Genomic DNA, 27,640 nt, shown 5'->3' with positions numbered 1-27,640 from the left:
TAGGAGCGCGTTGTTTTATCCGTTCAGACACTGAGGGAGAGCAGAGAGGAGGTGAGAGAGTCTGCATGGAGCTCTACAATGTGTTTATAAACTACAGAGCGCTGTTATATTGTATTATTTTGAAAGGTCCGGGTTGTAGTGTGGTAGGAGCGCGTTGTTTTATCCGTTCAGACACTGAGGGAGAGCAGAGAGGAGGTGAGAGAGTCTGCATGGAGCTCTACAATGTGTTTATAAACTACAGAGCGCTGTTATATTGTATTATTTTGAAAGGTCCGGGTTGTAGTGTGGTAGGAGCGCGTTGTTTTATCCGTTCAGACACTGAGGGAGAGCAGAGAGGAGGTGAGAGAGTCTGCATGGAGCTCTACAATGTGTTTATAAACTACAGAGCGCTGTTATATTGTATTATTTTGAAAGGTCCGGGTTGTAGTGTGGTAGGAGCGCGTTGTTTTTGTGTGTGTGTGTGTGTTGTATTTGTGAAGCGGCGTGTCTGTGTCAGCGCGTTTGTTTTTCTTCTCATCCTCTCATTCACAGTCTGTGTGTTTCAGGGCTGACAGCTTCGCGGGTTTCCAGACAGATTCTCATTGTTCTGAAAGCGTCTCGCGGGTAAATACGGGTTTCGTTCTGTTACCCGGAGCGCGCGCCGGCTGCTCGTGGCTGCTGTCTTTCTGACGTCACACGCAGCTTGTAGAGAAGCGCGTCTCCAAACCTCGCAGCGCAGCTCAGTGACGCGCTTGAAAACGCGACACAGCATTCCCTAATAACACTTGCCATGCATTATGACTTCAAAGACATCACTAAGGCGATGACCTTATTATTTAATGATTTTATTTTGTTTTATTTTACTTTATTATTTATTTGATCACCAATTGCCATGACAACACACTGTTTATGCATGTAGTACTTATTTTAAGGTAATAAATAAACACAATTCTCTAGGGATTTATTTATTTTTAATTCTTATTACTCTCTTACATCTCATTACATTATGTATGTGTGTGGAGATTAGATAAAGGGCTATTTGGAAGAGAAAATAGGAGGCACTTTTTTACACAGAGAATTGTGAGAGTCTGGAGCCAACTCCCCAGTAACATTGTTGACGCGACACCCTGGGATCCTTCAAGAAACAGATTCTAATAATAATAATACTAACAATCTTTAGTTTTATATAGCGCCTTTCATAGTGGACCACCATCACAAAGTGGTGTGTGAGCGATGCATCAGCTGCAGAGTCACTTACAACAACGTCTCACCTGAAAGACGGAGCACAAGGAGGTGAAGTGACTTGCTCAGGGTCACACAATGAGTCAGTGGCTGAGCTGGGATTTGAACCGGGGACCTCCTGGTTACAAGCCTGTTTATTTAACCACTGGACCACTCAGCCTCCTAAAAGGAACAATAAGCTACTAACAACCAGGTTTGAGGACAAAATGACTCCTTGCTGATCAGTCTTTAAGAAAATGTATTATAAAACACCAAACATACTTATTAAATGAAAAGAGAACTATAGTAACTTTCATCCATCATTCTTGAGATTAGACAGATACAATCCTCTGGTATTATAAACGTATTACAAGAAATTCTGTGTCCCTTCAATAGTAAATCCAGCCCTGCTATTACAGCCAGGTTTTGTCGGTCCCTTGAATGGCCTTAGTAGCACTATATTTAAATAAATGCATTTCTTTTTCAGCTGCTACTAAGCAGAATCCCGTGTGCTGCCATGGACAGTGTGGAGATGGAATCTGTCCAGATTAAAGAGGAGTTCTCTGAACCTGAACTTGTCCCCTTTAGAGCGGAGGTCTCTGGGCTGGCTTCCCTCCCCATTAAACAGGAGCTCTGTGAGATGCAATGTGACAGCAGTCAGCCACAGGTCTCTGAGATTAAAGCTGAGCACAGTGAATTGGAGATCCCCCAGACAGAAGAACCCCTTCCTGTGAAACAAGAAGAGGTGCTGGAAATTAACCATATTAAACAGGAGCCCCCTGAAGTAGAGTTTGCCCACATGGAACCAGGGAAGGAAGAATCCGAGGACTTCAAACCAAACATCCCTGAGCTGGAGAGAATCTGTGTGAGAGCGCAAGGCGCTGGAAAGGAAGGCTCTCCCAACAGCATGCAAGGAGGTGGAAAGGAAGACGAGCAGTCACATTCAGAATGCATTCTAGCAGGTGAGTGACTCCCAGTAGCTGTGACATTGTCATTCTAGATTGTGTGATAGTGTGGCAGAGAGGGAGGGAGGGAGCATGTGGGTTACATTACTAGCTATTTGTTTTTCCTGTACCACTCACACCAGTTCAGGATAGGACTCACTACTGGTGATCTTAAGATACAGATATAAGCCCCTTTTACACTGGCACTCCTACCCGATTATACCAAGGGGGAGAAGAACTAAAGTACTGTATATAACATTAGAAATGTTCAGTGTCTAAATAGAGGGATATTATTGTACATGTGTAGCTTTATTAGGGGTGCTTGATTCCATTACATTTATTTTAGACTTTTAGACTTCTACAAATAGTTAGTTTAAACGTTCAAGTAAAAACATTGAGAGTGCTATATCTTTTTAAATAAATAGCTTTCTGTAAATGATCGCATAGCCTATATTTCTGTAAAAAGGTCTTCTGATTGTTCAGTGTTTTACCTCAGCTTTTCAACTCTCCTTAAAAAATGCAGTTGATCCTGTTAAGTCGAGGTGCAGTCGGCACCCTCATTTCGTATTCGATTATCGTATAGACATTTATCAATGATTATCCATGCATTGAGGTTTTATTTTTCAAAATAAACAAACGTTAGTTTTTTTTTTTTAACAGACGCTCTAATAACTAAAACAGTGTTGTGCATAATAGTTAAACAAAAAGGCACGACTTGCATTCAAATGAGAACACTTCAATTATATAAAAAACAAAAAATACAAAGGACTTACATTTAACAGCTAAAAAGAATATTATTATTATTATTTGTTTATTTAGCAGACGCCTTTATCCAAGGTGACTTACAGAGACTAGGGTGTGTGAACTATGCATCAGCTGCAGAGTCACTTACAACTACGTCTCACCCGAAAGACGGAGCACAAGGGGGTTAAGTGACTTGCTCAGGGTCACAGAATGAGTCAGTGGCTGAGGTGGGATTCGAACCGGTGACCTCCTGCTTACAAGCCCTTTTCTTTAGCCACTGGACCACACAGCCTCCTATATCTGTGCGTCTGCATCAGATTAACATTGTAATAATAATTTAAAATACTGTATTTAACAGAAGTAATTTCTGAACTATGGTTTTTCAGTACTGTTCACATTTTATGTCCAAAAGCAAAGCATTTGAATTAATTTCACAAACCGTGACTAATGTAACAATTGTACTAAATTCAGCTTATTTTTCTATAATATTGCCATATAATCCAAACACAACGTGCTTTGAAACAAAAGGTAATTGGTAGATTTAATAGATAAAAAAAGTGTTTTTCTTAATTTTTAAATCAAGAAGCCGTGCATCCAATAGTCCTGCTTGTGATTGGTCTTCTCCAAGACGAATGTAAAGGCTTGAAGTGTGTATCCTAGCAACGCGCTGATCTGCCGTACCAGCACACGAAGCAGCACACTCACACTCAAGGATTTAATGCAAACCAGCAAGACTAAAAATCTGGATCAACAAAACACATGAACTTGTTGAATCAGTTGCGATCGTCTCAGTAATCAACCATGGTATTGTGTTTTCAGCCCGAGTTTTATCACGTTTCCTGCACTACCAGCCATGCACTTGCATTGTTGTTTGCCTGGGCTCCACCTCCTCCTCACTAGATCCAGCACCAGTAGATATATTTTCATATATTTTAACATTGTTCCTGTGCTGCTGCTGTAACTGAGCTCTGCAGAGCACAGTCTCCCTTTATATCACAATGTGCCCAGACAGCGCTTCGGTTATTTAGATCTCCCGAAGATAACATTGATAGTCATCAGAGCAAAAGCATGCTGGAAATTGCGAGGTGAATATCCAGTGACAATGATGTCACGTGACAAAGGTAGGAAATGGACAATGAAAGAAAACTCTGAGTAGCCATTATTTGCAGACACACTCTTCTTCTTAATATTTGAACTGCACATTTGACAAAGTTTAAACAATTCAGCAAAATTAAAAACATTTGACTCTTTGCTAATGTTTAACCGTTTAAACTTTGAATGATTAACACCCCTAAACGTAATGCTATTGAAAAATACATAATTGTAGGGTGTTTTAGAGGAAATAGACCTGAAACATTACAGGAGAACTCTGAGGGCAGATTTTGATCCCAGGGCTCAGTTTCACCAGCGTTAGTCTTTACTGACTTTGCTTTTACACATAAAATAAAGGCTATAAAGAGTATGTGAAAAATATAGCGTTCCACGTCCCCACGTGTTGCTACAACTGCTTAAATAACGTACCTGTCATTTCTTTTCATTCTTCACTTCCTGACAACTTTTAACACATGACTTTAGTCTGTTGCAAAGCTCTTTTAGAAATGTCTGCTCTAGTGCACTGAGGTTTAAGATCTGTGCTCTAAATCACTGCAGGAAGAGAGATCCATAAAACAGGGGTGAGTCTGAATAATCAAGTATTCTAAATGAAATTACTACTCGAAACAGTGTGATCAAGTTTCGAGTACTCGTTAATTTCTAAAACAAATGGAAAAATGAGCGAACTACACCCGAAAAAGCTTGGCATGGTATTTTGACAGAGGAGCAAGTTAAAAGTGATCAGCCACTACAATTGTCACCTCACTGATAACTGACAGGAGGCGGGGCTCTTACCTAGCTCTGCTATTGGCTAAGGGAGTACATGAGCAGTGAAAATAGCATCTTTAAAAAAAAATGCAGTGCTTGGAAGTATTTTGAAAAAAGTTAAACGAGATCATCGTGCAATGTAATCTCTGCAGCACAAGCATTTCATATTGTAAATCAACAAGTACATTCTCAATCATCTAAAATGCCAGCACCCATCTGCTACTTTAGAAGAAAACACAGAATGTGGCAAAAAACAAGCAAGCAGTGCATCTTTTACTGTGTGCAGTGGAGATGTGAGGCGTCTCGACTGAAACAAGCAAGCAGTGCATCTTTTACTGTGCGCAGTGGAGATGTGAGGCGTCTCGACTGAGACAAGCAAGCAGTGCATCTTTTACTGTGTGCAGTGGGGATGTGAGGCGTCTCGACTGAGACAAGCAAGCAGTGCATCTTTTACTGTGTGCAGTGGAGATGTGAGGCGTCTCGCCTGAAACAAGCAAGCAGTGCATCTTTTACTGTGTGCAGTGGGGATGTGAGGCGTCTCGACTGAAACAAGCAAGCAGTGCATCTTTTACTGTGTGCAGTGGAGATGTGAGGCGTCTCGACTGAAACAAGCAAGCAGTGCATCTTTTACTGTGCGCAGTGGGGATGTGAGGCGTCTCGACTGAAACAAGCAAGCAGTGCATCTTTTACTGTGTGCAGTGGAGATGTGAGGCGTCTCGACTGAAACAAGCAAGCAGTGCATCTTTTACTGTGTGCAGTGGGGATGTGAGGCGTCTCGACTGAAACAAGCAAGCAGTGCATCTTTTACTGTGTGCAGTGGGGATGTGAGGCGTCTAGGCTGAAACAAGCAAGCAGTGCATCTTTTACTGTGTGCAGTGGGGATGTGAGGCGTCTAGGCTGAAACAACAAGCAGGCAGTGCATCTTTTACTGTGTGCAGTGGGGATGTGAGGCGTCTAGGCTGAAACAAGCAAGCAGTGCATCTTTTACTGTGTGCAGTGGGGATGTGAGGCGTCTAGGCTGAAACAACAAGCAAGCAGTGCATCTTTTACTGTGCGCAGTGGGGATGTGAGGCGTCTCGACTGAAAAAAGGCTTTTTGTTTATTAAGCCATATCCACACGGAACGCGAGCAACACAAGCAAATCATTTAGAAGTCATTGCAGTCAAATGGGAGCATCCACACCAGCAGCGAGTGATGCGAGCGACGTCGCTTTGAGAAAATTCTGCGTCGCTAAAATAGAACTTGTTTCTGTTTTTTTTTTTTTTTCATTGCGCAACTGGAATGAAGCTGACCAATCTGAAGTAAGGTTAACACCCTTGACACACGTCAAACACACGCCTCAAAACACGTCCCATCCATGGGGTGAGGATGTTAACACTTTTATCTGAACACAACACTTCATGTCAAATTCGGGGATACGTGTTTTTAGTTTACTGATAGAATGTCTGAATGCATAGAAAATATAATCATTCACAAGTAAATGAAGTCAGAGATGACTCAAACACATGATCTGATGTGTCACAGTCTTCAACAGCGTTTATGAAGAAGCGTAGCAAAAAATAGATTTGCAGAACGGCACATAATAACACTGATAATAATAATAATAATAATAATGATAATAATAATCAAGATGTAGTGCTTAACAACAACAACATAATAATAATGATAAAGATGGTGATAATGTAGTGCTTAACAATAATAATAATAATAATAATAATAATAATAATAATAATGTTGCACTTTAAAATACTTTAGTATTAAGTAACATGTATATATATTATTTTACAATGGAGTTGCCAGAGGTCAGGATAACCTTTTATCAAAACAAGCCCTGTTTTGTAAAGACAGCCCATCTCTAGTTTGTCCAATAGGAATGCGTGGGCTGGGTCATGTGTTTATTTCCAGTCTTCTGGATCCTTTCCAACATTGACATTCGGTGCTTTCGCTCGCGTCGCTCTGTTTCGTGTGGATACGGCTTTAGAAGTGACCTTTCATTCAGATTTACACTGCAAACTACCCGCGCAATGCTAAACCTTTGCTGCTACTGTGTGTATATATATATATATATATATATATATATATATATATATATATATATATATATATATATATATATATACAGTGCCGTCCTACCCCACAACTTCCAAGTGAAAAAAATATTCTAGAAATTTGTAGAAAATTAATTAAAAATAAAAACTGAAATAGCTTGTTTGGATAAGTGTCCACCCCGCTTGTAATAGCAATCCTAAATTAGCTCAGGTGTAACCAATAGCCTTCAAAATCACACACCAAGTTAAGTGGCCTCCACCTGTGTTAAATTGTAGTGATTTCAGGATAAATTCAGCAGTTTCTGTAGGTTCCCTCTGCTGGGTAGTGCATTTCAAAGCAAAGACCATGAGCACCAAGGCGCTTTCAAAAGAACTCTGGGACAAAGTTGTTGAAAGGCACAGATCAGGGGATGGGTATAAAAAAAATACCAAAGGCCTTGAATATCCCTTGGAGCACGGTCAAGACGATTATTAAGAAGTGGAAGGTGTATGGCACCACCAAGACCCTGCCTAGATCAGGCCATCCCTCCAAACTGGATGACTGAGCAAGGAGACTGATCAGAGAGGCTGCCAAGAGGCCAATGACAACTTTGCAAGAGCTACAGGCTTTTATGGCCAAGACTGGTCAAAGTGTGCATGTGACAACAATATCTCAAGCACTCCACAAATCTGGCCTGTGTGGTAGGGTGGGAAGAAGGAAGCCGTTACTCAAGAAAGCCCACCTTGAATCCCATTTGAAGCAAAAAAACACTCAGGAGATTCTGTAGCCATGTGGCAAAAAGTTTTGTGGTCTGACAAAACTAAAATGGAACTTTTTGGTCTAAATTCAAAGCGTTATGTTTGGCACAAACCCAACACAGCACATCACCCAAAGAACACCATCCCTACTGTGAAGCATGGTGGTGGCAGCATCATGTTATGGGGATGTTTCCCATCGACAGGGACTGGGGCACTTGTCAGGATTGAAGGGAAAATGAATGGAGCAAAGTACAGTGAAGTCCTTGAGGAAAACCTGCTGCCCTCTGCAAGAAACCTGAAACTGAGACAGAAGTTCAGCATGACAACGACCCAAAGCACACAGCCAAATCTACACTGGAGTGGCTAAGGAACAAAAAGGTAAATGTCCTCAAGTTGCCCCGTCAGAGCCCCGACCTAAATCCAATCGAAAATTTCCATCAACGCTCCCCAAGGAACTTGACAGAGCTTTAACAGTTTTGTAAAGAAGAATGGTCAAATATTGCCTAATCTAGGTGTGCAAAGTTGGTAGAGACCTATCCCAACAGACTCACAGCTGTAATTGCTGCCAAAGGTGCTTCCACCAAGTATTAACTCAGGGGGTTGGTGACTTATCCAATTATGATCTTCCAGTTTTGTATTTGTAATATATCATCTTTTTCTCAATAAAAAAACTTTTTTTCCCCTTAACAGTGTGGAGTGTGGTGTGTAGATAAGTGGAAAAAATCCTCATTTAAATGCATGAAACTCTGAGGCACTGACACAACAAAATGTGAAAAAAAGTTCAAGGGGGTGTAGACTTTCCATAGGCCCTGTGCATAAGAACATAAGAACGTAAGAAAGTTTACAAACGAGAGGAGGCCATTCAGCCCATCTTGCTCGTTTGGTTGTTAGTAGCTTATTGATCCCTGAATCTCATCAAGCAGCTTCTTGAAGGATCCCAGGTTGTCAGCTTCAACAACATTACTGGGGAGTTGGTTCCAGACTCTCACAATTCTCTGTAAAAAGGTGCCTCCTATTTTCTGTTCTGAATGTCCCTTTATCTAATCTCCATTTGTGACCCCTAGTCCTTGTTTCTTTTTTCAAGTCAAAAAAGTCCCCTGGGTTGACATTGTCTATACCTTTTAGGATTTTGAATGTTTGAATCAGATCGCCTGCAAATATCTTATTATTCGAAATTCCCACTCCTAACAAAAAACGTGAGTGTTGTGTTTGTTTGTTTGTCTAGTAAACTGTTTGTTTGTTTGTTTGTTTCTAAGACTACTAACACGATCCGGAGCTGTAGCCGCAGGCCAGCATCAAACCCGGACACCAGCACTTCCCTCACCACAACAAATTGTATTACACACCACGAGCACAAAAAATCACTCACTAAAGAACTGTGACTGTGTTTTGTGTTACGTGTGGGTGTTAAAAGAATGGGACTTTTTGTTACGGCTCAAACCCGGGGATTCTAATCGAAGTGATACACACCACTGTATCACTTTACAACAGTATTATTTACAGCTGATTGCCATCAGCCTCTGGACATTGTGAAAAGAATACACACCCTTGCACCTGGATATAATTGTCTGTCTGTTTTCTTCTGCACTGCTGCATTGCCTTGACCTGCACTCACTTACCCACTTTGCCACAGCGTCCCTATGTGTGGTTGCTGCTAATACTTTCTAAAGACCTGTCACTGTTATGAGTAATTAGAGGTTGAGGAGTCGAAACTTTCATTCTTGGTATATTCGAATATCTTATTATTCGAAATTCCCACCCCTAACAAAAAACCTTAAGTGCTCTGTTTTTTCTGTTCCGTACCACATCATGGATCACTATTGCTGTGTTACCTGACAATGTTGGCAATAATCCTGACGTTATCAGTGCACTAGGGTGGGCATTTTGAAAAGAGCTTTGAAACATGCTTTAGTTATGTGTAAAAAGTTGTCATGATGTTAGCGTTGAAAATAAATGACAGGTACGTTATTTAAACAGTAGTATTGTATTATTATTATTATTATTATTTATTTCTTAGCAGACGCCCTTATCCAAGGCGACTTACAGTCGTAAACAAAAATACAGTTCTAGCAACACATGGGGATGTGGAACGTTATATCTTTGGAACCCCGCTACTTACTCTAAGTTTTTAACTTTAAGCTGGTGTAACCCAGTGCAAGCCCCCACAGCTGAAATTCATATGCTTTAATCCACTCCTCCACCGTTGTTGAACTCCATGGCAGTGCTTGACAACACAGTGGGGCTTGGGCACAGAAATATCACGCGTGCACGTCCAGCGATCTTTGAGAAACTGCCTCTGCACAGGGGATACACAATTCTATGGGGAACAGAAATCTGCATAACACCCGTCAGGACAATTTGATTTTGAGATGCATGCCTCGGTTTGAACGTCAGTGAAGTCAAGTTTTATCTGTATATCTAGTTTGTCTATGTGTTAATCCGGCCCTGCACATGCCCTGAGAGTTGGTTCATACATCACTGCAGATGAATGTGATACATCCGGTGCAGACCCCATGCGATTTCAGGTCACAGACGCATGAGAAAAGGCTGTATGACTTTCCAAAAAATAGGCATGTCGCAAGAGTGTGTGTGACGTAATTCCAACCTGTCACACAACGTCAGAGACCCTCAACAAATTATGTCGGAGTCTTAATTATGAACCAACCTTAAGCCTACAAGCAGCCCCTCTTACTTTCTTTCCTGTTCATGTTTTCCAGGTTCCAGTCCAGCAGCTAAAGCAAGGGCAGGCGGTGGAGAATATCCTGACTGTGGGAAAGGTTTCATGCAGACAAGGCATTTAAACAAAACCCAACGAACTCACACAGGCGAGAAACCGTATCACTGCTCTGACTGTGGGAAGAGTTTCAATCATTTTAGAAACCTAAAACAACACCAGCGAATTCACACAGGAGAGAAACCGTATCACTGCTTTGACTGTGGGAAGAGTTTCAGTCAGTTAAACAGCCTTGTTTTACACGAGCGAACTCACACAGGAGAGAAACCGTATCACTGCTCTGACTGTGGGAAGAGTTTCAGTCAGTCAAACAGCCTTGTTTTACACCAGCGAACTCACACAGGAGAGAAACCGTATCACTGCTCGGACTGTGGGAAGAGTTTCAGTCGGTCAGACAGCCTTGTTTCACACCAGCGAACTCACACAGGAGAGAAACCGTATCATTGCTCTGACTGTGGGAAGAATTTCAGTCGGTCAGACAGCCTTGTTTCACACCAACGAACTCACACAGGAGAGAAACCGTATCGCTGCTCTGACTGTGGGAAGAGTTTCAGACAGTTAGGAAGCCTAAAAGAACACCAGCGAGTTCACACAGGAGAGAAACCGTATCACTGTTCTGACTGTGGGAAGAGTTTCAGTCAGTTAGGAAGCCTAAAAGGACACCAACGAACTCACACAGGAAAGAAACCGTATCACTGCTCTGACTGTGGGAAGAGTTTCAGTCAGTTAGGAAGCCTAAAAGGACACCAGCGAACTCACGCAGGAGAGAAACCATATCACTGTTCTGACTGTGGGAAGAGTTTCAGTTGGTCAGACAGCCTTGTTCCACACCAGCGAACTCACACAGGAGAGAAACCATATCACTGCTCGGACTGTGGGAAGAGTTTCAGTCGGTCAGACCACCTTGTTTCACACCAGCGAACTCACACAGGAGAGAAACCGTATCACTGTTCTGACTGTGGGAAGAATTTCAGTCGGTCAGACAGCCTTGTTTCACACCAGCGAACTCACACAGGAGAGAAACCGTATCACTGTTTTGACTGTGGGAAGAGTTTCAGACAGTCAAAGAGCCTTGTTTCACACCAGCGAACTCACACAGGAGAGAAACCGTATCACTGCTCGGACTGTGGGAAGAGTTTCAGTCAGTTAGGAAGCCTAAAAGGACACCAGCGAACTCACACAGGAGAGAAACCGTATCACTGTTTTGACTGTGGGAAGAGTTTCAGTCGGTCAGACAGCCTTGTTTCACACCAGCGAACTCACACAGGAGATAAACCGTATCACTGCTCTTGCTGTGGGAAGAGATTCAGTCATTTAGGAAGCCTAAAAAAACACCAGCGAGTTCACACAGGAGAGAAACTGTGTTGCTGCTCTGACTGTAGGAAGAGTTTCCGTCTTAAACAAGCCGTTCAAAAACACCAGTGAATTCACAGAGGAGAGAAACCTTAAAGACTGTTTTGTGTATCACTCTTAACCCTTTGCGGTCCATTTTTTCAGCATGTATGTTTTATGTATCACTCTTAAGAGCATGCATTTTAAATTATAAAAATGCAAATCCACTCTCTTGCTCTCTCTCAAAGTGGGCCGAGACGCAGACACGTCACAAGAGGCTTCTCTGCTGTCAGTTTAACTCAGGCTGTCAATGCAGTCAGTGCCTGGGAGTGGGAATATGCAGAAAGGAAACTATTCCACACCTCATCTGATGGACGAGTCAGGAGAAATCAATAACTCAGTGTGGAATTGAGTTTCAGGATTTAACATTTAAACTTCATTAACTTGAAAATAAATAAATTGACGGGAATGAGTATCCAGACCCCTGATGTAGCATCCCGGAGACGAGACTGCAGCGTCCTTACTGGGCAACCGCCTGGAGGATGTGTCTTGTAAAGTCATCACGATTCAAAAACGAATGAAAACTGATAGTGTTGCATGACCCTATTATGACATGAATGAGTGAATATTGCGTGACGTGTCGCTTTGCAGTGTGCATTGTCCATGCTTGTGTTTGTGTTGCTTTTGTAAAGTGCCCCGAGTAATAGCAGTGCAGCAGGCATGTGTACGGATCTTGGGTACAGAAAGTCATAGCGGTTTCATCCCTTGTTCTTTCTTGCTCTTTTGCAATATCTTGCACTTGGTATCAAATTCCCAATGAAAATGTAGCTGAGCTATGACTATTAATCAGGGTTCGTACGCTAGTCTGGAAGTCTGGAAAAAGTATGGAAAAATGCGAAACTGATTTCCAGGGCTTGAAAATGCTTGAAAAACCACGTCTCCGTTATGAAAGTCTTGAAAAAGTCTGGAATTTTACTAGCATCACGGGAAAATTAAAATGATTCTGCGATTACTTTTTATTACTAATAATTGATCTCTAAAGCGGGTCAGCAGCTCTAGCAGCAACTGTCTAGACAATTTACTAGTAGCAGCTATGTTGCTTGTGACCAAATCCCGCGAGGATTGCCCCGTGTATCACCCCTGACAACGTCCTCACAACTCAAAAGCAATCCTATCCAGTCAGCGCACTGGTATATGTCACATGACTGTCTGCTCCAGTGAAACGAAGGGTAAAATGGACTCTACGACAGCCAAGGCTATGATTTTTTAAACAGTTACAGACTGGAATTACAAGCTACTGTACTCTGCTCACCGAGACTCACATTGTGTTATCTTGTTGTTACCTTTATTAAATCGTTATCGTTATTTCCCAACCCAGGAAAAAAAAAATCGAATACGATAGTTGGGGTGTATTCACACTGGGTTCATTTCAAACATCCTCAGTCCGGTTTGTTTGCTTTGAAGCAGTGTATCAATGTGCTAGCTGTTCACACTTGCCTTGTATACAAACGTACTGAGTTCGTTTGGAAATTAACTGGGGCTCGTTTTCGTGGTTCACTTCCGTGTTTTCCCAGGACTCAGTTCACTTGTGTTCATATTGAAATAATCAGGGCAGCAGTGTGGAGTAGTGGTTAGGGCTCTGGACTTTTGACAGGAGGGTCGTGGGTTCAATCCCAGGTGGGGGACACTGCTGCTGTACCCTTGAGCAAGGTACTTTACCTAGATTGCTCCAGTAAAAACCCAACTGTATAAATGGGGAATTGTATGTAAAAATAATGTGTAAAAAAAATAATAATAATTGTATGTAAAAATAATGTGATATCTTGTAACAATTGTAAGTCGCCCTGGATAAGAGTGTCTGCTAAGAAATAAATAAATAATAATAATAATAATCAAGTGAACTTGTTTTTTATTAATAAAAGACCATTGGATGTTTACATTTTCTGGCATTGCTTCTTCACACTATGTAAAAATTCAATTACAATAGTAGTACAGTAGCCTACTGTATATATTGTTTAATGTTTTGCTTTTTTTCATTTATATAAAATCCTCGTATATTGAAAAAAAGAACTACGGTATCGTAATAATGACAACAGATATAAAGGAATGTATTGTTTAGGGATATAGCTCCTCGTGTAAAACATTAGAATAGAGTGTGTACAGCGATGAATAAATAAATTGTGTTTTATTTCATTTATGCAAGACAACAGCGAACACGTAACTCTGAGACGGACATCCTACTGTATAGCATTGTTTTCTTTCTTTAAGTTTACTAAACCAAAATCAGGAACATATAATAATTTAGAAAAAAAATCTGGTCCTTTTTTTAATATAATACTTTGTATTTTAGTTTGTTTTTTGTTTTTTTGCAGCAGCACTGGTAAACATATTCACGTACACACCAAGCATAACTTTAACAAACAGACGTTTGTTAAAAACTGGACAACGAGCCAAAAACGGAATGTTTAACTTGCATACTGTGCTATATTGTATAAGAAAGTTGGTGCTTGCACACTCCCTCGCACAGCATCGTATACAGTAATCCACATGCAGCTGTATTTTATGCAAATGTGATTTTTTTTTTCCAATGTCAATGATGAATCATGAAAGCGATTGGAGGCAGTTGACATCATTCAACATGAACTTGAACAATTCTACAAAAAAAAGAAAACAGCTTTTTTAAAAAAAAGAAAAAGAGGTTATAGCAACCGCACCAGCCAACCGGAGCCACGGTAATTTTAATAAATTCCCAGGTATGTTGATATTACAGCAAATACATTGGGTTTTGTCAGTCTGATTTTTATTTTTATTTTTTTCTGATCACATTTCTAACAATGCCGTTGTTTCCCCCGTTGTCCATATCACTCATCTGGACATTTTTACCACCTGTTTGTGTATGCAGTAACTGTACACTACTGTACAGCCAAATCTACCGGGTTTGTTTCCTGTTTGCAAAAGAACTGAGACCGTCCAGTGTTCACATTCATGTTTTTTAAGCGAACCGAACTCAGTTCTTTTGCCAAACGGTCTGAGACCATCTCTTCTAGTGGTCTCAGTTCAGTTCAGTTCGGTTTGTTTGCCAATCGAACTTTGATGTTCACACTGCTCTCCAAACGAACCGAACCGTACTGAGTACGAAAAAAAGCTCCAGTGTGAACAGGCCCTTATTATCACCGACTCGGATTTTTTAAAAAAATAAACTCTTTCTGCAGCCCCTTGGTTTGTACAAACGTAGCATGTTAACATCGCTTTTTTCATTGCTTTAATGTGATTAATAAAACGTACCGGTAATTTTATTTTAAATGTATGGTGCTTGCTTGTAACTTACAGTACCGAGTGCAGCAACTGTCTCGAGTCCAAACCGTCAGCTGAGTGTACTATTTACATCCTCGCTATGTGGCCTTCATTATACGATTAAATACTGATTTTAAAATCATACTGCTGCTGATGTTGGCTCGTACAGCTCTATGCAACCGGCACGCAAAGCAACATTTGATTTTTTTTTTTTTTTAAATAATGAACCAAGATTTAAATTAACTTTTGCAATTGAAACAAAACAGTTTATAGTGTTTGTTTTGGGTTGTCCTTTTACTATAGCGAACAAAAGGCTTTGGACACAAACAGGGTTGTTATAGCGAGGGTGTGCTGTATTCAGTGTTTGACTTGTATGTTTAATATACCACACTTGCACATTTGTTATTTCATTTTTGTTATTTTTCACCTTCCAGAGTGTTCAACATTTAACAGATGGCATAAAGAAGTCTGGCTCAGAATCCAATCTCATCCCTTACAAAAAAAGTAATATACTGCATGTATACTTGTGCCAAAATTGTCTGGTTTTAGTATCCTATTGGTCACATAATACTATCATATTTTGACATAAGTATACTTGCAGTATACAACTTTTTATATTCTCTTTGTAAATAATGCAACGTAGTTCTCAAATATTGGGCATTTCTTAGATTGTATCTTACTTCTCTTTTGCATACCTGCATTGTCTCTTCCTAGATATGCACCTCCAGATTCTGACAAATACTTTTAGAAAACCAGGAGCAACTTCTGCTCTGGATCAAAAAGCTATAATGCTCTGCGGCTGCCCGCCTATGTGGATAACTATTGAAAAACTAGTAGAAACTAAAAACACAAGTCTGGGAAAAACAAATGGAAGTCTAGAAGAAAGTATGGAATTTTGATGTTTGAAAAAGTGTATGAACCCGGATTAATGGATGAAGCTTTCATTACAGAGCACAAAATAATCTACAATACAGTGTGGCAATGGAAATAAATGTGGGGCGGGGGTGCTCTATAGATTTAGCTGGTACATCCGCGACCTGGAATGTAAACAATGTAATGCTTTTTCTCCAATTTTTTAATTAAATACTGTAGAGTATTTTTTTCTCTAGAGTGTGTGGAATGTCACGGCTCCTCACACCTGTGTCCATGGTCACCTCTGTGTTAATCTCCTAAAGGTTCAAATGAATTTCACTAAAAGCATCTGGACGGCAGACTCCCTTTCTACCGCTCTACTCCTCTCATTCCCCCTCTACTTCCTTTCTCATTCCCCCTCTCCCCCATCCTTCCCTTCATCTCTTTCCTCCCTCTCTCTTCTCTTTTTCCCTCTCTTCTGTGATCCTTGATGGGAATACATATCCCACATACATAGTCAGCACTCTGTTATCCGTTACCCAGATACCTGTCAATCGCATTTTACCATCCTTTTATTAAGAATAAAATCAATCCCCATTGAGATAGATAATGTAACAAATTAATACACTTGCCCATCATGCGTGATTTCCGACTCTGTCACCAGTTTTCTAATTATTATTATTATTAGTATTTGTTTATTTAGCAGACGCCTTTATCCAAGGCGACTTACAGAGACTCGGGTGTGTGAACTATGCATCAGCTGCAGAGTCACTTAGAACAACGTCTCACCCGAAAGACGGAGCACAAGGAGGTGAAGTGACTTGCTCAGGGTCACATAATGAGTCAGTGGCTGAGGTGGGATTTGAACCAGGGACCTACTGGTTACAAGCCCTTTTCTTTAACCACTGGACCACACAACCTCTAATACAAAGCCCACCTCTTCAATGTTACAATTTATCTGAATATCTGTCACAACCCACATTTAAAAAAATATGACAACAATGCAGCCAAAACAAAGCGAGTGAAACAAGCTGCGGTATTGTAACAGTTAATCATTAGACAGGTTTAGATACTGTGATGTATTTTTTTTTTTGTAATTGCTGTTAGGGCCTTACTCTTTATGCTATAGTTTTCAGTACTGACTTTGGATACTGTTTTAATTCTGGAAACCCAAGGGTTTTTTAATCGTTTGGTTTTGCTAAATTGGAGGGAGGGAGGGAGGGGAGTTATTTTAAGGTTGGGGTGGAGGGAGGGAGGGGAGGGGTTAGGAGAGTTATTTTAAGGTTGGGGTGGAGGGAGGGAGTGGAGGGGTTAGGAGAGTTATTTTAAGGTTGGGGTGGAGGGAGGGAGGGGAGGGGTTAGGAGAGTTATTTTAAGGTTGGGGTGGAGGGAGGGAGGGGAGGGGTTAGGAGAGTTATTTTAAGGTTGGGAGGGAGGGAGGGAGTGGAGGGGTTAGGAGAGTTATTTTAAGGTTGGGGTGGAGGGAGGGAGGGGAGGGGTTAGGAGAGTTATTTTAAGGTTGGGGTGGAGGGAGGGAGGGGAGGGGTTAGGAGAGTTATTTTAAGGTTGGGAGGGAGGGATGGAGGGGAGGGGTTAGGAGAGTTATTTTAAGGTTGGGATGGAGGGAGGGGATGGGTTAGAAGAGTTATTTTCTTTCTTTCTAATATTATAAAGATTATTATAAAGATTGTCTTTATTATGTATGAGATATATTCTCCCTGTGTTGTCATGAATTTGTATATATTGTATATGTGTGTATGTGGGATTTTAACTGAAAACTCTGAGCCCTCATCATTTCATTCTGCAATGAATTCTCATCCTCAGCAGTTTCATTTCTATGCACTTTAGAATTTGGTCTTCCATATTATTTTTTTTATTCTAAATCCACAAGCGTTTGTCCCGGATGACCACTCCCGTGATGATCGCCGCTGCCATGACAACCGATGACATCACCCGCACGTTCCGTATACTTCAGAACACTTTGAGTCATTTTTTGTAAGGCAGTATTAACGCTTTATTGTTTTCACAAAATAACATCAATACGATTATCAGCTCAGCTGCTAGTGTGTACTAAACACAAGCTCAAATATTCCAGTTCCATTCCAGTCTATGGTAATGCAGCACTATTCCAGTTCCACTCCAGTCCATGGTAATGCATCACTATTCCAGTTCCACTCCAGTCCATGGTAATGCAGCGCTATTCCAGTTCCACTCCAGTCTCTGGTAATGCAGCGCTATTCCATTTCCACTCCAGTCTCTGGTAATGTAGCGCTATTCCAGTTCCACTCCAGTCTCTGGTAATGCAGCACTATTCCAGTTCCACTCCAGTCTCTGGTAATGCAGCACTATTCCAGTTCCACTCCAGTCTCTGGTAATGCAGCACTATTCCAGTTCCACTCCAGTCTCTGGTAATGCAGCGCTATTCCAGTTCCACTCCAGTCTCTGGTAATGCAGCACTATTCCAGTACCACTCCAGTCTATGGTAATGCAGCACTATTCCAGTTCCACTCCAGTGTGCTGCACACGGCTGGAGAGCTCAATCCCCTCTGCTGACTGCTCCTGATCCTGATCCGAGGTTTTCCTGAGACAGATGTCAGAGACACACAAGGAGGGCTCAGAGTTTAACTGCAGCAATAACAAAAGCTTTAAAGGATGATGACACTTCTAGGCTTCAGAGTAATCAAGTCCCATTGAAATCACAGAGTGCATTTCAGGGTAAGGAGCAGCTGTGTATCAACTGTAAAGACACTGTGTGGAGGCAGCAGCTTTCTGACATTACTGACAAAGGGTTATTATTAATACTCTAGATTGAAGAATCAAAAAATAACGATTATGAGTCCAATATGTCAAAGCTTTAGATCTTTATCATCTGGAAACCAAAAAGCCAAATTAACCCAGTATAGCATCTTAGGACACAGGTCTAAGTGAAGGGTAGCGTTAGAGTTTGTAAGAGGGATTCTTAAAGAGCGAATCAGAAAGTTTCCATCTCCATTTTCAGTGCTGTAAAGGATGATGACAGGTAGAGATAGCGAGTGCTGCCCCCTGTCTGTACACATACTGGATAATACTGACTTACCTTGACTTACCACCAGCGAGACACGGGGAACCTGGAAAAATATATACAGATTGTTCAGTTTCTTTCTTATAATTGTGTTAACAAAAATAAATACAAACTTCCAAAATGTTTATTTTGTAAATTAGCTGTGCATATTTAATGATGAAATAATGATTTCTTAATGAACTATCCCTATGACTGGGCTGTGCTGTTTAAGAAGAAGCCTGCATGTGTGCTGTGACAGGCCAGGTGAAATGTGTGCACTGACTGGGAGTCTCACCTTGGATCCTGCAGTATTGAAGGAGCAGCAGAGTGAACACAATGAAATGAATCAGAGTGAAGCTCACTCTGTAGCCAATAGCAACAGCGCTGTGCCAGGACGCTGGGGGAAGGAAGGTACAGTATGAGTGTGTGCGAGTGACTTCCATACACCTTGACTGAGCTGATAGGGATTCAAGAACATTACCCTGCTCACACTCGCTCTATAGGAACAGCCTTCAGCCACTCTGTCACTCGAATGGGTGTCTGCTGTAACTGCATTTTATTTGAACCATCATTTTATAAGATACACAGTCAGGGAATCAATGTGATTTCATTTGATTGATTGTCAAAAAGCAGAAAATAATGATTTGTTTAAAATGTATTCTAACCCATACATGAAGCTAAAACATTAGTGGGAAATATACACCACTGAATTTGCAAGGTGTAAAAACAGTGTCTGTACTGTGCAGTATTTGTTAACAATCCATTGTGTTGTAATTGCTGGTAATTCTGTAGTCTGTTTATTCTGTTTCTCCAGGGAATGGGAATATAATGGGATCACAATGTGACCTATTTTACTGTGAGATCACTTTCAATCATCAAGGATAGTCATTTAGGACAGGTTTGTAATCTTACTTTGTAGTTCAATGTGTAACTCCTGGCTGCTCTTCTTCACTCCCTGTGACTCCACAGCACACGTGTAGCTCCCAGTGTGGCTCTTCTCAGTGCTGGCTATGCTGTACAGTGCAGAGTCAGTGCTGCTAGTCACAGGCTCCCCGTCTCTCACAATGGTGTAGTGGAGTTCAGGGCGGGGGGTTTTGTTCACTGCTGCCTCACAGGTCAGGTTAAGAGCCTCTCCCTCCTTCACTGTGGCTCCTGGAGAGGCTGTCAGAGTCACCCTGGAGAACAGAGCTACGAAAAGATGACATGAAGACAGGTTAGTGATTGTGAAGCTGTCTGACCAAGATATTCAAATCACTCAGAACCAGCATCTTCCTTAGAGTGGGATTCCCAAAGAGCCCCCTGCTCCTTAGAGAGACAGAGACAGTGCTGGAGTATAGAGGCTCCTTAGAGAGACAGAGGCAGTGCTGGAGTATAGAGGTTCCTTAGAGACACAGAGGCAGTGCTGGAGTATAGAGGCTCCTTAGAGAGACAGAGGCAGTGCTGGAGTATAGAGGCTCCTCAGAGAGACAGAGGCAGCGCTGGAGTATAGAGGCTCCTTAGAGAGACAGAGGCAGTGCTGAAGTATAGAGGCTCCCTAGGTTCTAAACCCTTAGATATACCTGCATTGATAATCTGCAAGTCATTCAAACACCACTATGAAGCATAATGAGTGAGTCCTCACTTACAACAGTGTTAGTCATGAGTTTAAGTCCCACTCAAATCATTAAATTAATATGTCTTTGTGTTTTTTTTCTTGGTATTCAAAACTCAGCAATGAGATTATTATTGTTTTTTAAATGCTTTGTCATGGTGTTCTATATATCAGATATTGCTTTGATTTTAGCTACTGTGTGGTAGAGTAGTTGAGAAACTTAGATATTTTAGTAGACAGAGAGACATAGAGAGGAATAGAATTAGAAATAGAGAATTAGAGAAATGCTGGAGGATTGAGGCTCCCAATCACCTCTAGCAGAACCAAACAGCACCCCCTACTGCTGAGGACAAAGCTTTAGTGAAAAAGAAGGAGATTCTGTATTACTCACCAGTTACATTTACCCAGTTGGGATCGCTGTATTGTGAGTAAGACGTGTTCCTGCCCCGTCCAGCTCCACACCAGTACTCTCCACTGTGGGACAGAGCAGCAGCACTGATTGTGTATCCGGCTCCAGTTCCACTGCTGCTGTCAGTCTGGTACACTGGAGCTCCCTGCCTGTCTTTGTACCAGAGATATCTCCAGCCACCAGAGCCCCCCTCAACCACACAGCTCAGGGTGACTGTGTCTCCTTCAAATATCTCTCCTGCAGGCTCCCGGGTCAGTGCAGGCTTTGGGCGTCCCTCTGAAATACAGAAGATGACAAATAAGGACTCCTGTCTCCCTCAATTTGAGTGGCTGTGGATAACACGATAACATAGTAAATATTTTTAACTTAAAAAAACAAATTACGACAAAATTTGATTATTAAAAAAATACATGAATTTACTGGAATTACTTTTAATGTACTTGTTATTAATAAAAAGTATTTATAACAGCCATTACTAGGAAGTCTACAAAGTCGTCCATTCTTCAAGTTGCTATTCTACTAATGCCTTGTATCACTTCCTTTAACTGGCTTGAAGTATTACTGTTTCCAGTGCAGCTCCAATCAGTAACTGTTCTGTTCTGACACAAAGATAGTGTAAAAGATAAGAGGACAGAAATCCACAGGACTGAATGAATAGAATCATTTCCTATTAAAGCAGCCGATACAGAATTATTATATTTATACTTCGGTCCTGGGTAATTCTGTACCCCTATCTTAGTAATAAAAAGCATTTTAGAGTTAAGCTACTTCCATCCCTTGGGCATCTACAGTGAATTTCCATTACAGTTAATGTAACAGCAGCCCTGAGAGGAGAGGACTGTGGTCAACATGCTGTCTGTGAGGGGTCTGTATTTAGAGCACTGCTCTGTATTCAGCTGGGTTAATAAACTCACCAGACACAGTCAGTGTAACAGGATCACTGTGTTAATAAACTCACCAGACCCTGCCAGTGTAACAGGATCACTGTGTTAATAAACGCACCAGACACAGCCAGTGTCACAGGATCACTGTGTTAATAAACTCACCAGACCCTGCCAGTGTAACAGGATCACTGTGTTAATAAACTCACCAGACACAGTCAGTGTAACAGGATCACTGTGTTAATAAACCCACCAGACACAGTCTGTGTAACAGGATCGCTGTGTTAATAAACTCACCAGACACAGTCTGTGTAACAGGATCACTGTGTTAATAAACGCACCAGACACAGCCAGTGTCACAGGATCACTGTGTTAACACAGCTGGAATAGACTCCAGTGTGAATGTATCTGTGAGACATTACAGACAGAGAAGGGGGTGAGGACTCTCTCTGTTAGAATGAACCTACCTCTCACTGACACCCGCACCTCTGCAGAGTCACATTAACACAGCTGGAATAGACTCCAGTGTGAATGTATCTGTGAGACATTACAGACAGAGAAGGGGGTGAGGACTCTCTCTGTTAGAATGAACCTACCTCTCACTGACACCCACACCTCTGCAGAGTCACATTAACACAGCTGGAATAGACTCCAGTGTGAATGTATCTGTGAGACATTACAGACAGAGAAGGGGGTGAGGACTCTCTCTGTTAGAATGAACCTACCTCTCACTGACACCCGCACCTCTGCAGAGTCACTAGAGTAAGGGGAGGAGTTCCACCACCACCATGCTTTGCACTTGTAGAACCCCTCGTCACTCTTTGAAACACGATCCACACTCAGCTCTGTGTCAGCCCGGGACTGTAACTCTCTATTATATTTATAAAATATAACGCTGGCAGCTTTATAACCATCGCGGATAAGACACCTCAGAGTCAGAGAGTCTCCCTCAAACACAGGCTGGGGGGGAGTCTGCAGGATCACTCGTCCATCTGAAAAGACAGAAAGAGTTCAGATCAGCAGGGCTGAGAGACGGGTCAGGATTGAGGAGGCTGCAGGATCACCCATTGATCTGAAAAGACAGAAAGAGTTCAGATCAGCAGGGCTGAGAGACGGGTCAGGATGGAGGAGTCTGCAGGATCACCCATTGATCTGAAAAGACAGAAAGAGTTCAGATCAGCAGGGCTGAGAGACGGGTCAGGATTGAGGAGTCTGCAGGATCACCCATTGATCTGAAAAGACAGAAAGAGTTCAGATCAGCAGGGCTGAGAGACGGGTCAGGATTGAGGAGGCTGCAGTTTTACACACTGTCACAAAGACGGCCGGAGTGGGTGGCGTCAGACCAGATCCAGGAAATAAAACAACAGAGACTTGGGGTTTTGGTGAAGCTGAGCGCATAATCGCGCTCAGCATTTAATAATTAAACAGAACAGAAAATAAAAGGTTTTAAACACAAAACAGGACACGGCACTTGTAGCCAAAATAAACAGACAAACAAAACGAACTAACACAAACGGTGCACGGAGACAAACAAACACGGTGAGTACAAAACACTATTATTATTACTTATTTTAACTCCTCTCTCTCTCCCGTTCTCCACTCTCGAACACCCAACCCCGAGTGAGTGAAAACATGCTGCTTTTATGCAGTTGTACCGAGACTCGACTGCTAATCAATCATTCAATTGGAGTCGCGGTACAACTGCACGTGAATCAATAAAGTGCAATTCCCCGTGCTCACATATTACATATTACTTGCACGTGAAGTGCTGTGCCATCCTCGTGCCTAAATACAAATATACATTTTAAACACTCGTGTTACACAGACCCGTTTATATCCCGTGTACCAATGACTATACACCAACATTTAACACACCACACGCAACATATAACAGAAAATACACACAGGGGCGGGCACTTCGTCACACACACAAACATGATTACAATGCTTTTTTATCTCATAATGTTATAATGTATTATTCCCTATTATGAGCTATATAGACACAACGTTAAGAAAGACTATTGTAGGAAACTATTTTCCCCCAAGTGTAGATACCCCTTGATTTATATTTAAGGCTCTTTGAACCCCAAAGGACTGAACATAAGACAAGAATATCAAATCCTATAACAGGGTCTGTCACTTTGTAGGAGCTCATATGGAATCTTTCAAACACACGGTTCTTTGTGTAAGACACACTGTTAGATGCCCAACACCTGGGATCTGGATAATTGCAGAGAAAACACAATCCAGCAACAGTCATTTGAAGCCTATTTCAAAATGACCATTTGCTCAGCTGTTACTTGAAAACAGCAACAATTCATACTGATCCGAGTGCAGGATTACTCAACAGTGTGTCTGAATATTATCTAGAATGTAAATGACTTACATGACACAGTTAGGTTGACAGCATTACTGCGCTCCTGTCCTGATGCAGACTCACACCAGTACACTCCACACCAGTACACTCCCCATTTCTTCTCCTGTATAGATCACTGCACCCTGCCTCTTCACGTCCATCTCTGTGCTGTTTAAACCTCCAGCCAGCAGAGCCCCCCTCCACCTCACAGCTCAGGGTGACTATCTCTTCTGGGAATATCTGTGCCCAGGTAGGCTGCAGGGTCAGGACAGCCTTGGGACAGCCCTCTGAAACAGAGAACAGGATAGGATTAGGACACATTCCCCTACAATCAGTTAGGAGAGAGATTCCAGTCCCCCAGCAGCATCTCTGCAGTGATACAGTAGGAATAGCAGCAGTGTGACCCATTGCAGGCTCTACTTGTGATACAGTAGGAATAGCAGCAGGGTGACCCATTGCAGGCTCTACTTGTGATACAGTAGGAATAGCAGCAGTGTGAGCCATTGCAGGCTCTACTTGTGATACAGGAGGAATAGCAGCAGTGTGACCCATTGCAGGCTCTACTTGTGATACAGTAGGAATAGCAGCAGTGTGACCCATTGCAGGCTCTACTTGTGATACAGTAGGAATAGCAGCAGTGTGACCCATTGCAGGCTCTACTTGTGATACAGGAGGAATAGCAGCAGTGTGACCCATTGCAGGCTCTACTTGTGATACAGTAGGAATAGCAGCAGTGTGACCCATTGCAGGCTCTACTTGTGATACAGTAGGAATAGCAGCAGTGTGACCCATTGCAGGCTCTGCTTGTGATACAGTAGGAATAGCAGCAGTGTGACCCATTGCAGGCTCTGCTTGTGATACAGTAGGAATAGCAGCAGTGTGACCCATTGCAGGCTCTACTTGTGATACAGTAGGAATAGCAGCAGTGTGACCCATTGCAGGCTCTACTTGTGATACAGTAGGAATAGCAGCAGTGTGATCCATTGCAGGCTCTACTTGTGATACAGTAGGAATAGCAGCAGTGTGATCCATTGCAGGCTCTACTTGTGATACAGTAGGAATAGCAGCAGGGTGACCCATTGCAGGCTCTACTTGTGATACAGTAGGAATAGCAGCAATGTGACCCATTGCAGGCTCTACTTGTGAGTTTTGATTGAAAATAATTCACAAGGAATCTCTCTCAATATGATTATGACCTTGAACACAAAACATGTAAAGTGGGGGTCTGTGGTCAATCGGGCAGCAATTAGTCCAGTTTACAGTAGCAGCTGTGTTGATAAACTCACCAGACACAGTCAGTGTAACAGGATTACTGAGCTGAGAGGAACTTGGTCGATTTTTTCTTTGTCCTCGACAGCAGTACTGGCCCTGGTCAGATACAGCAGCTGCAGTGATTGTGTAGCTGTCACCAGTTATACTGCGTCCTGCAGTCTGGAGCACTGGAGTGTCCTCACTGTCTTTGTACCAGAGATATTTCCAGCCAGCAGAACCCCCCTCAACCCCACACCTCCCCGGTGAATATCTCTGGGAATGGATGCTCCAGGGTGAGTGTAGTCTGGGGCAGCTCTTTTATTGTGATGGGAATGCTTGGCTCCTCCCCTGTTTTTTACATTAATGTGAGTTCTGACTACAACACATGAAGTACAGGAACAGCAGAAACATTATCTGTAGTGATGTCTTTGAAATATCTGCATGGTCCAAATTGAAGTCTAAGAGACTAGAAACACTACAAGCTCTTTGTAACGCGCGGAGGTCTATGCTGACTGTCTGGCGCATGCGTGGTTCTGCAGGAAGAGGGCAGCAGCCTCGTAAGATCCGCCTGTCAGTCATGGTGATGACACGGAGAGGTGGGGAAGAGGGTGTGTTGGCTTTCCCTCTCTCTGAGTGGCTGAGAGGTTGGCCTTGGGGGATTGCTTGCTTGGTTATGCATTCGGGTGGCCGGAGAGAGGATACCCAGTGATGCTGGTGGAAGACGCCAGTGTAAACAAAGACTAGGCAAGCACGGCTGAGGGAGACAGTCTGCCTTAAACAAATAAACCAAGAATTAAAGAAAAAATGACATACCCGAGTGGACGTGTGTAGTTATACAGGGTGTATAAATAATAGCTGAGCGTAGATCAGAGACCTGAGCTGACCGGCTTAGCGGCAGTGGGGGCACCTTGTACGCAGCACCTTTATTTTGTAGTTTTATTACTGTGTTTTATTTTCTATTTTTATTTTGCCTTTTGGTTTTCATTATTACTTCAGAGCAGCTGCGCGTGCTGACGGATACGTGTGCAACCCCTGTTTATCATCGGTGGTGTAAGGGGAGTTGCAGCACAAGCGCCATCAGGTGACAAATAATAAAAAATAAAGAAAAGTTACCAAAATAAAACTGGGCACCCGTGCGGTGTTTCAAATAAAACCTTCTGTCTCCCGTGTGTGTCAGTGAATTGCCCACCACCCTTCCACACTCTTCTACAAAAGAACATGAGAAAATCACTGCCTGTCTGGTCACTGGAAACCCTAACAATTGTTCTTACTCATTTAAAATGAGTTCAGTTCATTACTGTGTTGTTTGAAATATATTTATTCAAGAAGCAGTTAAATAGTGAAATAGAACTCAAACTTAATGTAGCTCAGTTGACCAAACTTAAATTAATGTAATACACTGACCAATAGGTACCCAGGCCTGATATGCAAATCCTGGTTCAGATTGAGGATCCTGGGAATCTGTGTATTTGTTGTTTGAGGTTTGTTGTACCGTCAAGATCTTTGAGTTTTGCAGGTCTGCACTCGGAATAGGGATGAACTGCATGTTTTTATATTTGTACTTTTGTCACCATAATTGCAGGAGTTCTCCATTTTATGAGGTCAGCATGCTCACACACAATGATCAATCCAAGCTCACAGTGATATTTAATGAGGTCAGCATGCTCACACACAATGATCAATCCAAGCTCACAGTGATATTTAATGAGGTCTGCATGATCACACACAATGATCAATCCAAGCTCACAGTGATATTTAATGAGGTCTGCATGCTCACACACAATGATCAATCCAAGCTCACAGTGATATTTAATGAGGTCTGCATGCTCACACACAATGATCAATCCAAGCTCACAGTGATATTTAATGAGGTCAGCATGCTCACACACAATGATCAATCCAAGCTCACAGTGATATTTAATGAGGTCAGCATGCTCACACACAATGATCAATCCAAGCTCACAGTGATATTTAATGAGGTCAGCATGCTCACACACAATGATCAATCCAAGCTCACAGTGATATTTAATGAGGTCAGCATGCTCACACACAATGATCAATCCAAGCTCACAGTGATATTTAATGAGGTCTGCATGCTCACACACAATGATCAATCCAAGCTCACAGTGATATTTAATGAGGTCTGCATGCTGAGCACACACAATGATCAATCCAAGCTCACAGTGATATTTAATGAGGTCAGCATGCTCACACACAATGATCAATCCAAGCTCACAGTGATATTTAATGAGGTCTGCATGCTCACACACAATGATCAATCCAAGCTCACAGTGATATTTAATGAGGTCTGCATGCTCACAATGATCAATCCAAGCTCACAGTGATATTTAATGAGGTCAGCATGC

At 42.0% G+C, this 27,640-nt stretch overlaps 2 protein-coding genes across 2 annotated transcripts in view; one reads left to right on the top strand and one right to left on the bottom strand.

Annotated features, from left to right (window-relative positions):
* Positions 1 to 383: 383 nt before the first annotated feature.
* LOC131709466 (zinc finger protein 883-like) lies at positions 384 to 13,490 on the top strand. The gene is made up of 3 exons (XM_059012098.1): positions 384 to 1,414; positions 1,688 to 2,162; positions 10,252 to 13,490. The coding sequence occupies exons 2-3, from the start codon at positions 1,718 to 1,720 to the stop codon at positions 11,691 to 11,693; spliced, it is 1,887 nt and encodes a 628-aa protein (XP_058868081.1). The 5' UTR covers positions 384 to 1,414; positions 1,688 to 1,717; the 3' UTR covers positions 11,694 to 13,490.
* Positions 13,491 to 18,219: 4,729 nt separating this feature from the next.
* LOC117398426 (uncharacterized) overlaps positions 18,220 to 27,640 on the bottom strand; it is a 33,537-nt gene continuing 24,116 nt past the window's right edge. Inside the window, exons 3-8 of the mRNA XM_059011998.1 lie at positions 24,179 to 24,310; positions 20,769 to 21,101; positions 19,699 to 19,974; positions 19,082 to 19,183; positions 18,823 to 18,853; positions 18,220 to 18,327 (exon numbers count right to left, since the gene is read on the bottom strand). Of these exons, the coding sequence (XP_058867981.1) occupies positions 18,240 to 18,327; positions 18,823 to 18,853; positions 19,082 to 19,183; positions 19,699 to 19,974; positions 20,769 to 21,101; positions 24,179 to 24,310 (962 nt within the window). The 3' untranslated portion in view covers positions 18,220 to 18,239. The remainder of the gene's footprint in view (positions 18,328 to 18,822; positions 18,854 to 19,081; positions 19,184 to 19,698; positions 19,975 to 20,768; positions 21,102 to 24,178; positions 24,311 to 27,640) is intronic.

Source organism: Acipenser ruthenus, chromosome 43 (assembly GCF_902713425.1).
Source record: "Acipenser ruthenus chromosome 43, fAciRut3.2 maternal haplotype, whole genome shotgun sequence".
Taxonomy (NCBI): Eukaryota; Metazoa; Chordata; class Actinopteri; order Acipenseriformes; family Acipenseridae; genus Acipenser; species Acipenser ruthenus.
The sequence above is the reverse complement of the archived record's forward strand: the minus strand, read 5'-3'. Positions and strand labels throughout refer to the sequence as shown.

Bases quoted from the DNA above. Each gene is read 5' to 3' on its own strand.
- LOC131709466 (XM_059012098.1), top strand. From the start codon at position 1,718: ATGGACAGTGTGGAGATGGAATCTGTCCAGATTAAAGAGGAGTTCTCT. The intron at 2,163-10,251 runs GTGAGTGACTCC...CATGTTTTCCAG, and splicing joins TTCAGAATGCATTCTAGCAG to GTTCCAGTCCAGCAGCTAAA.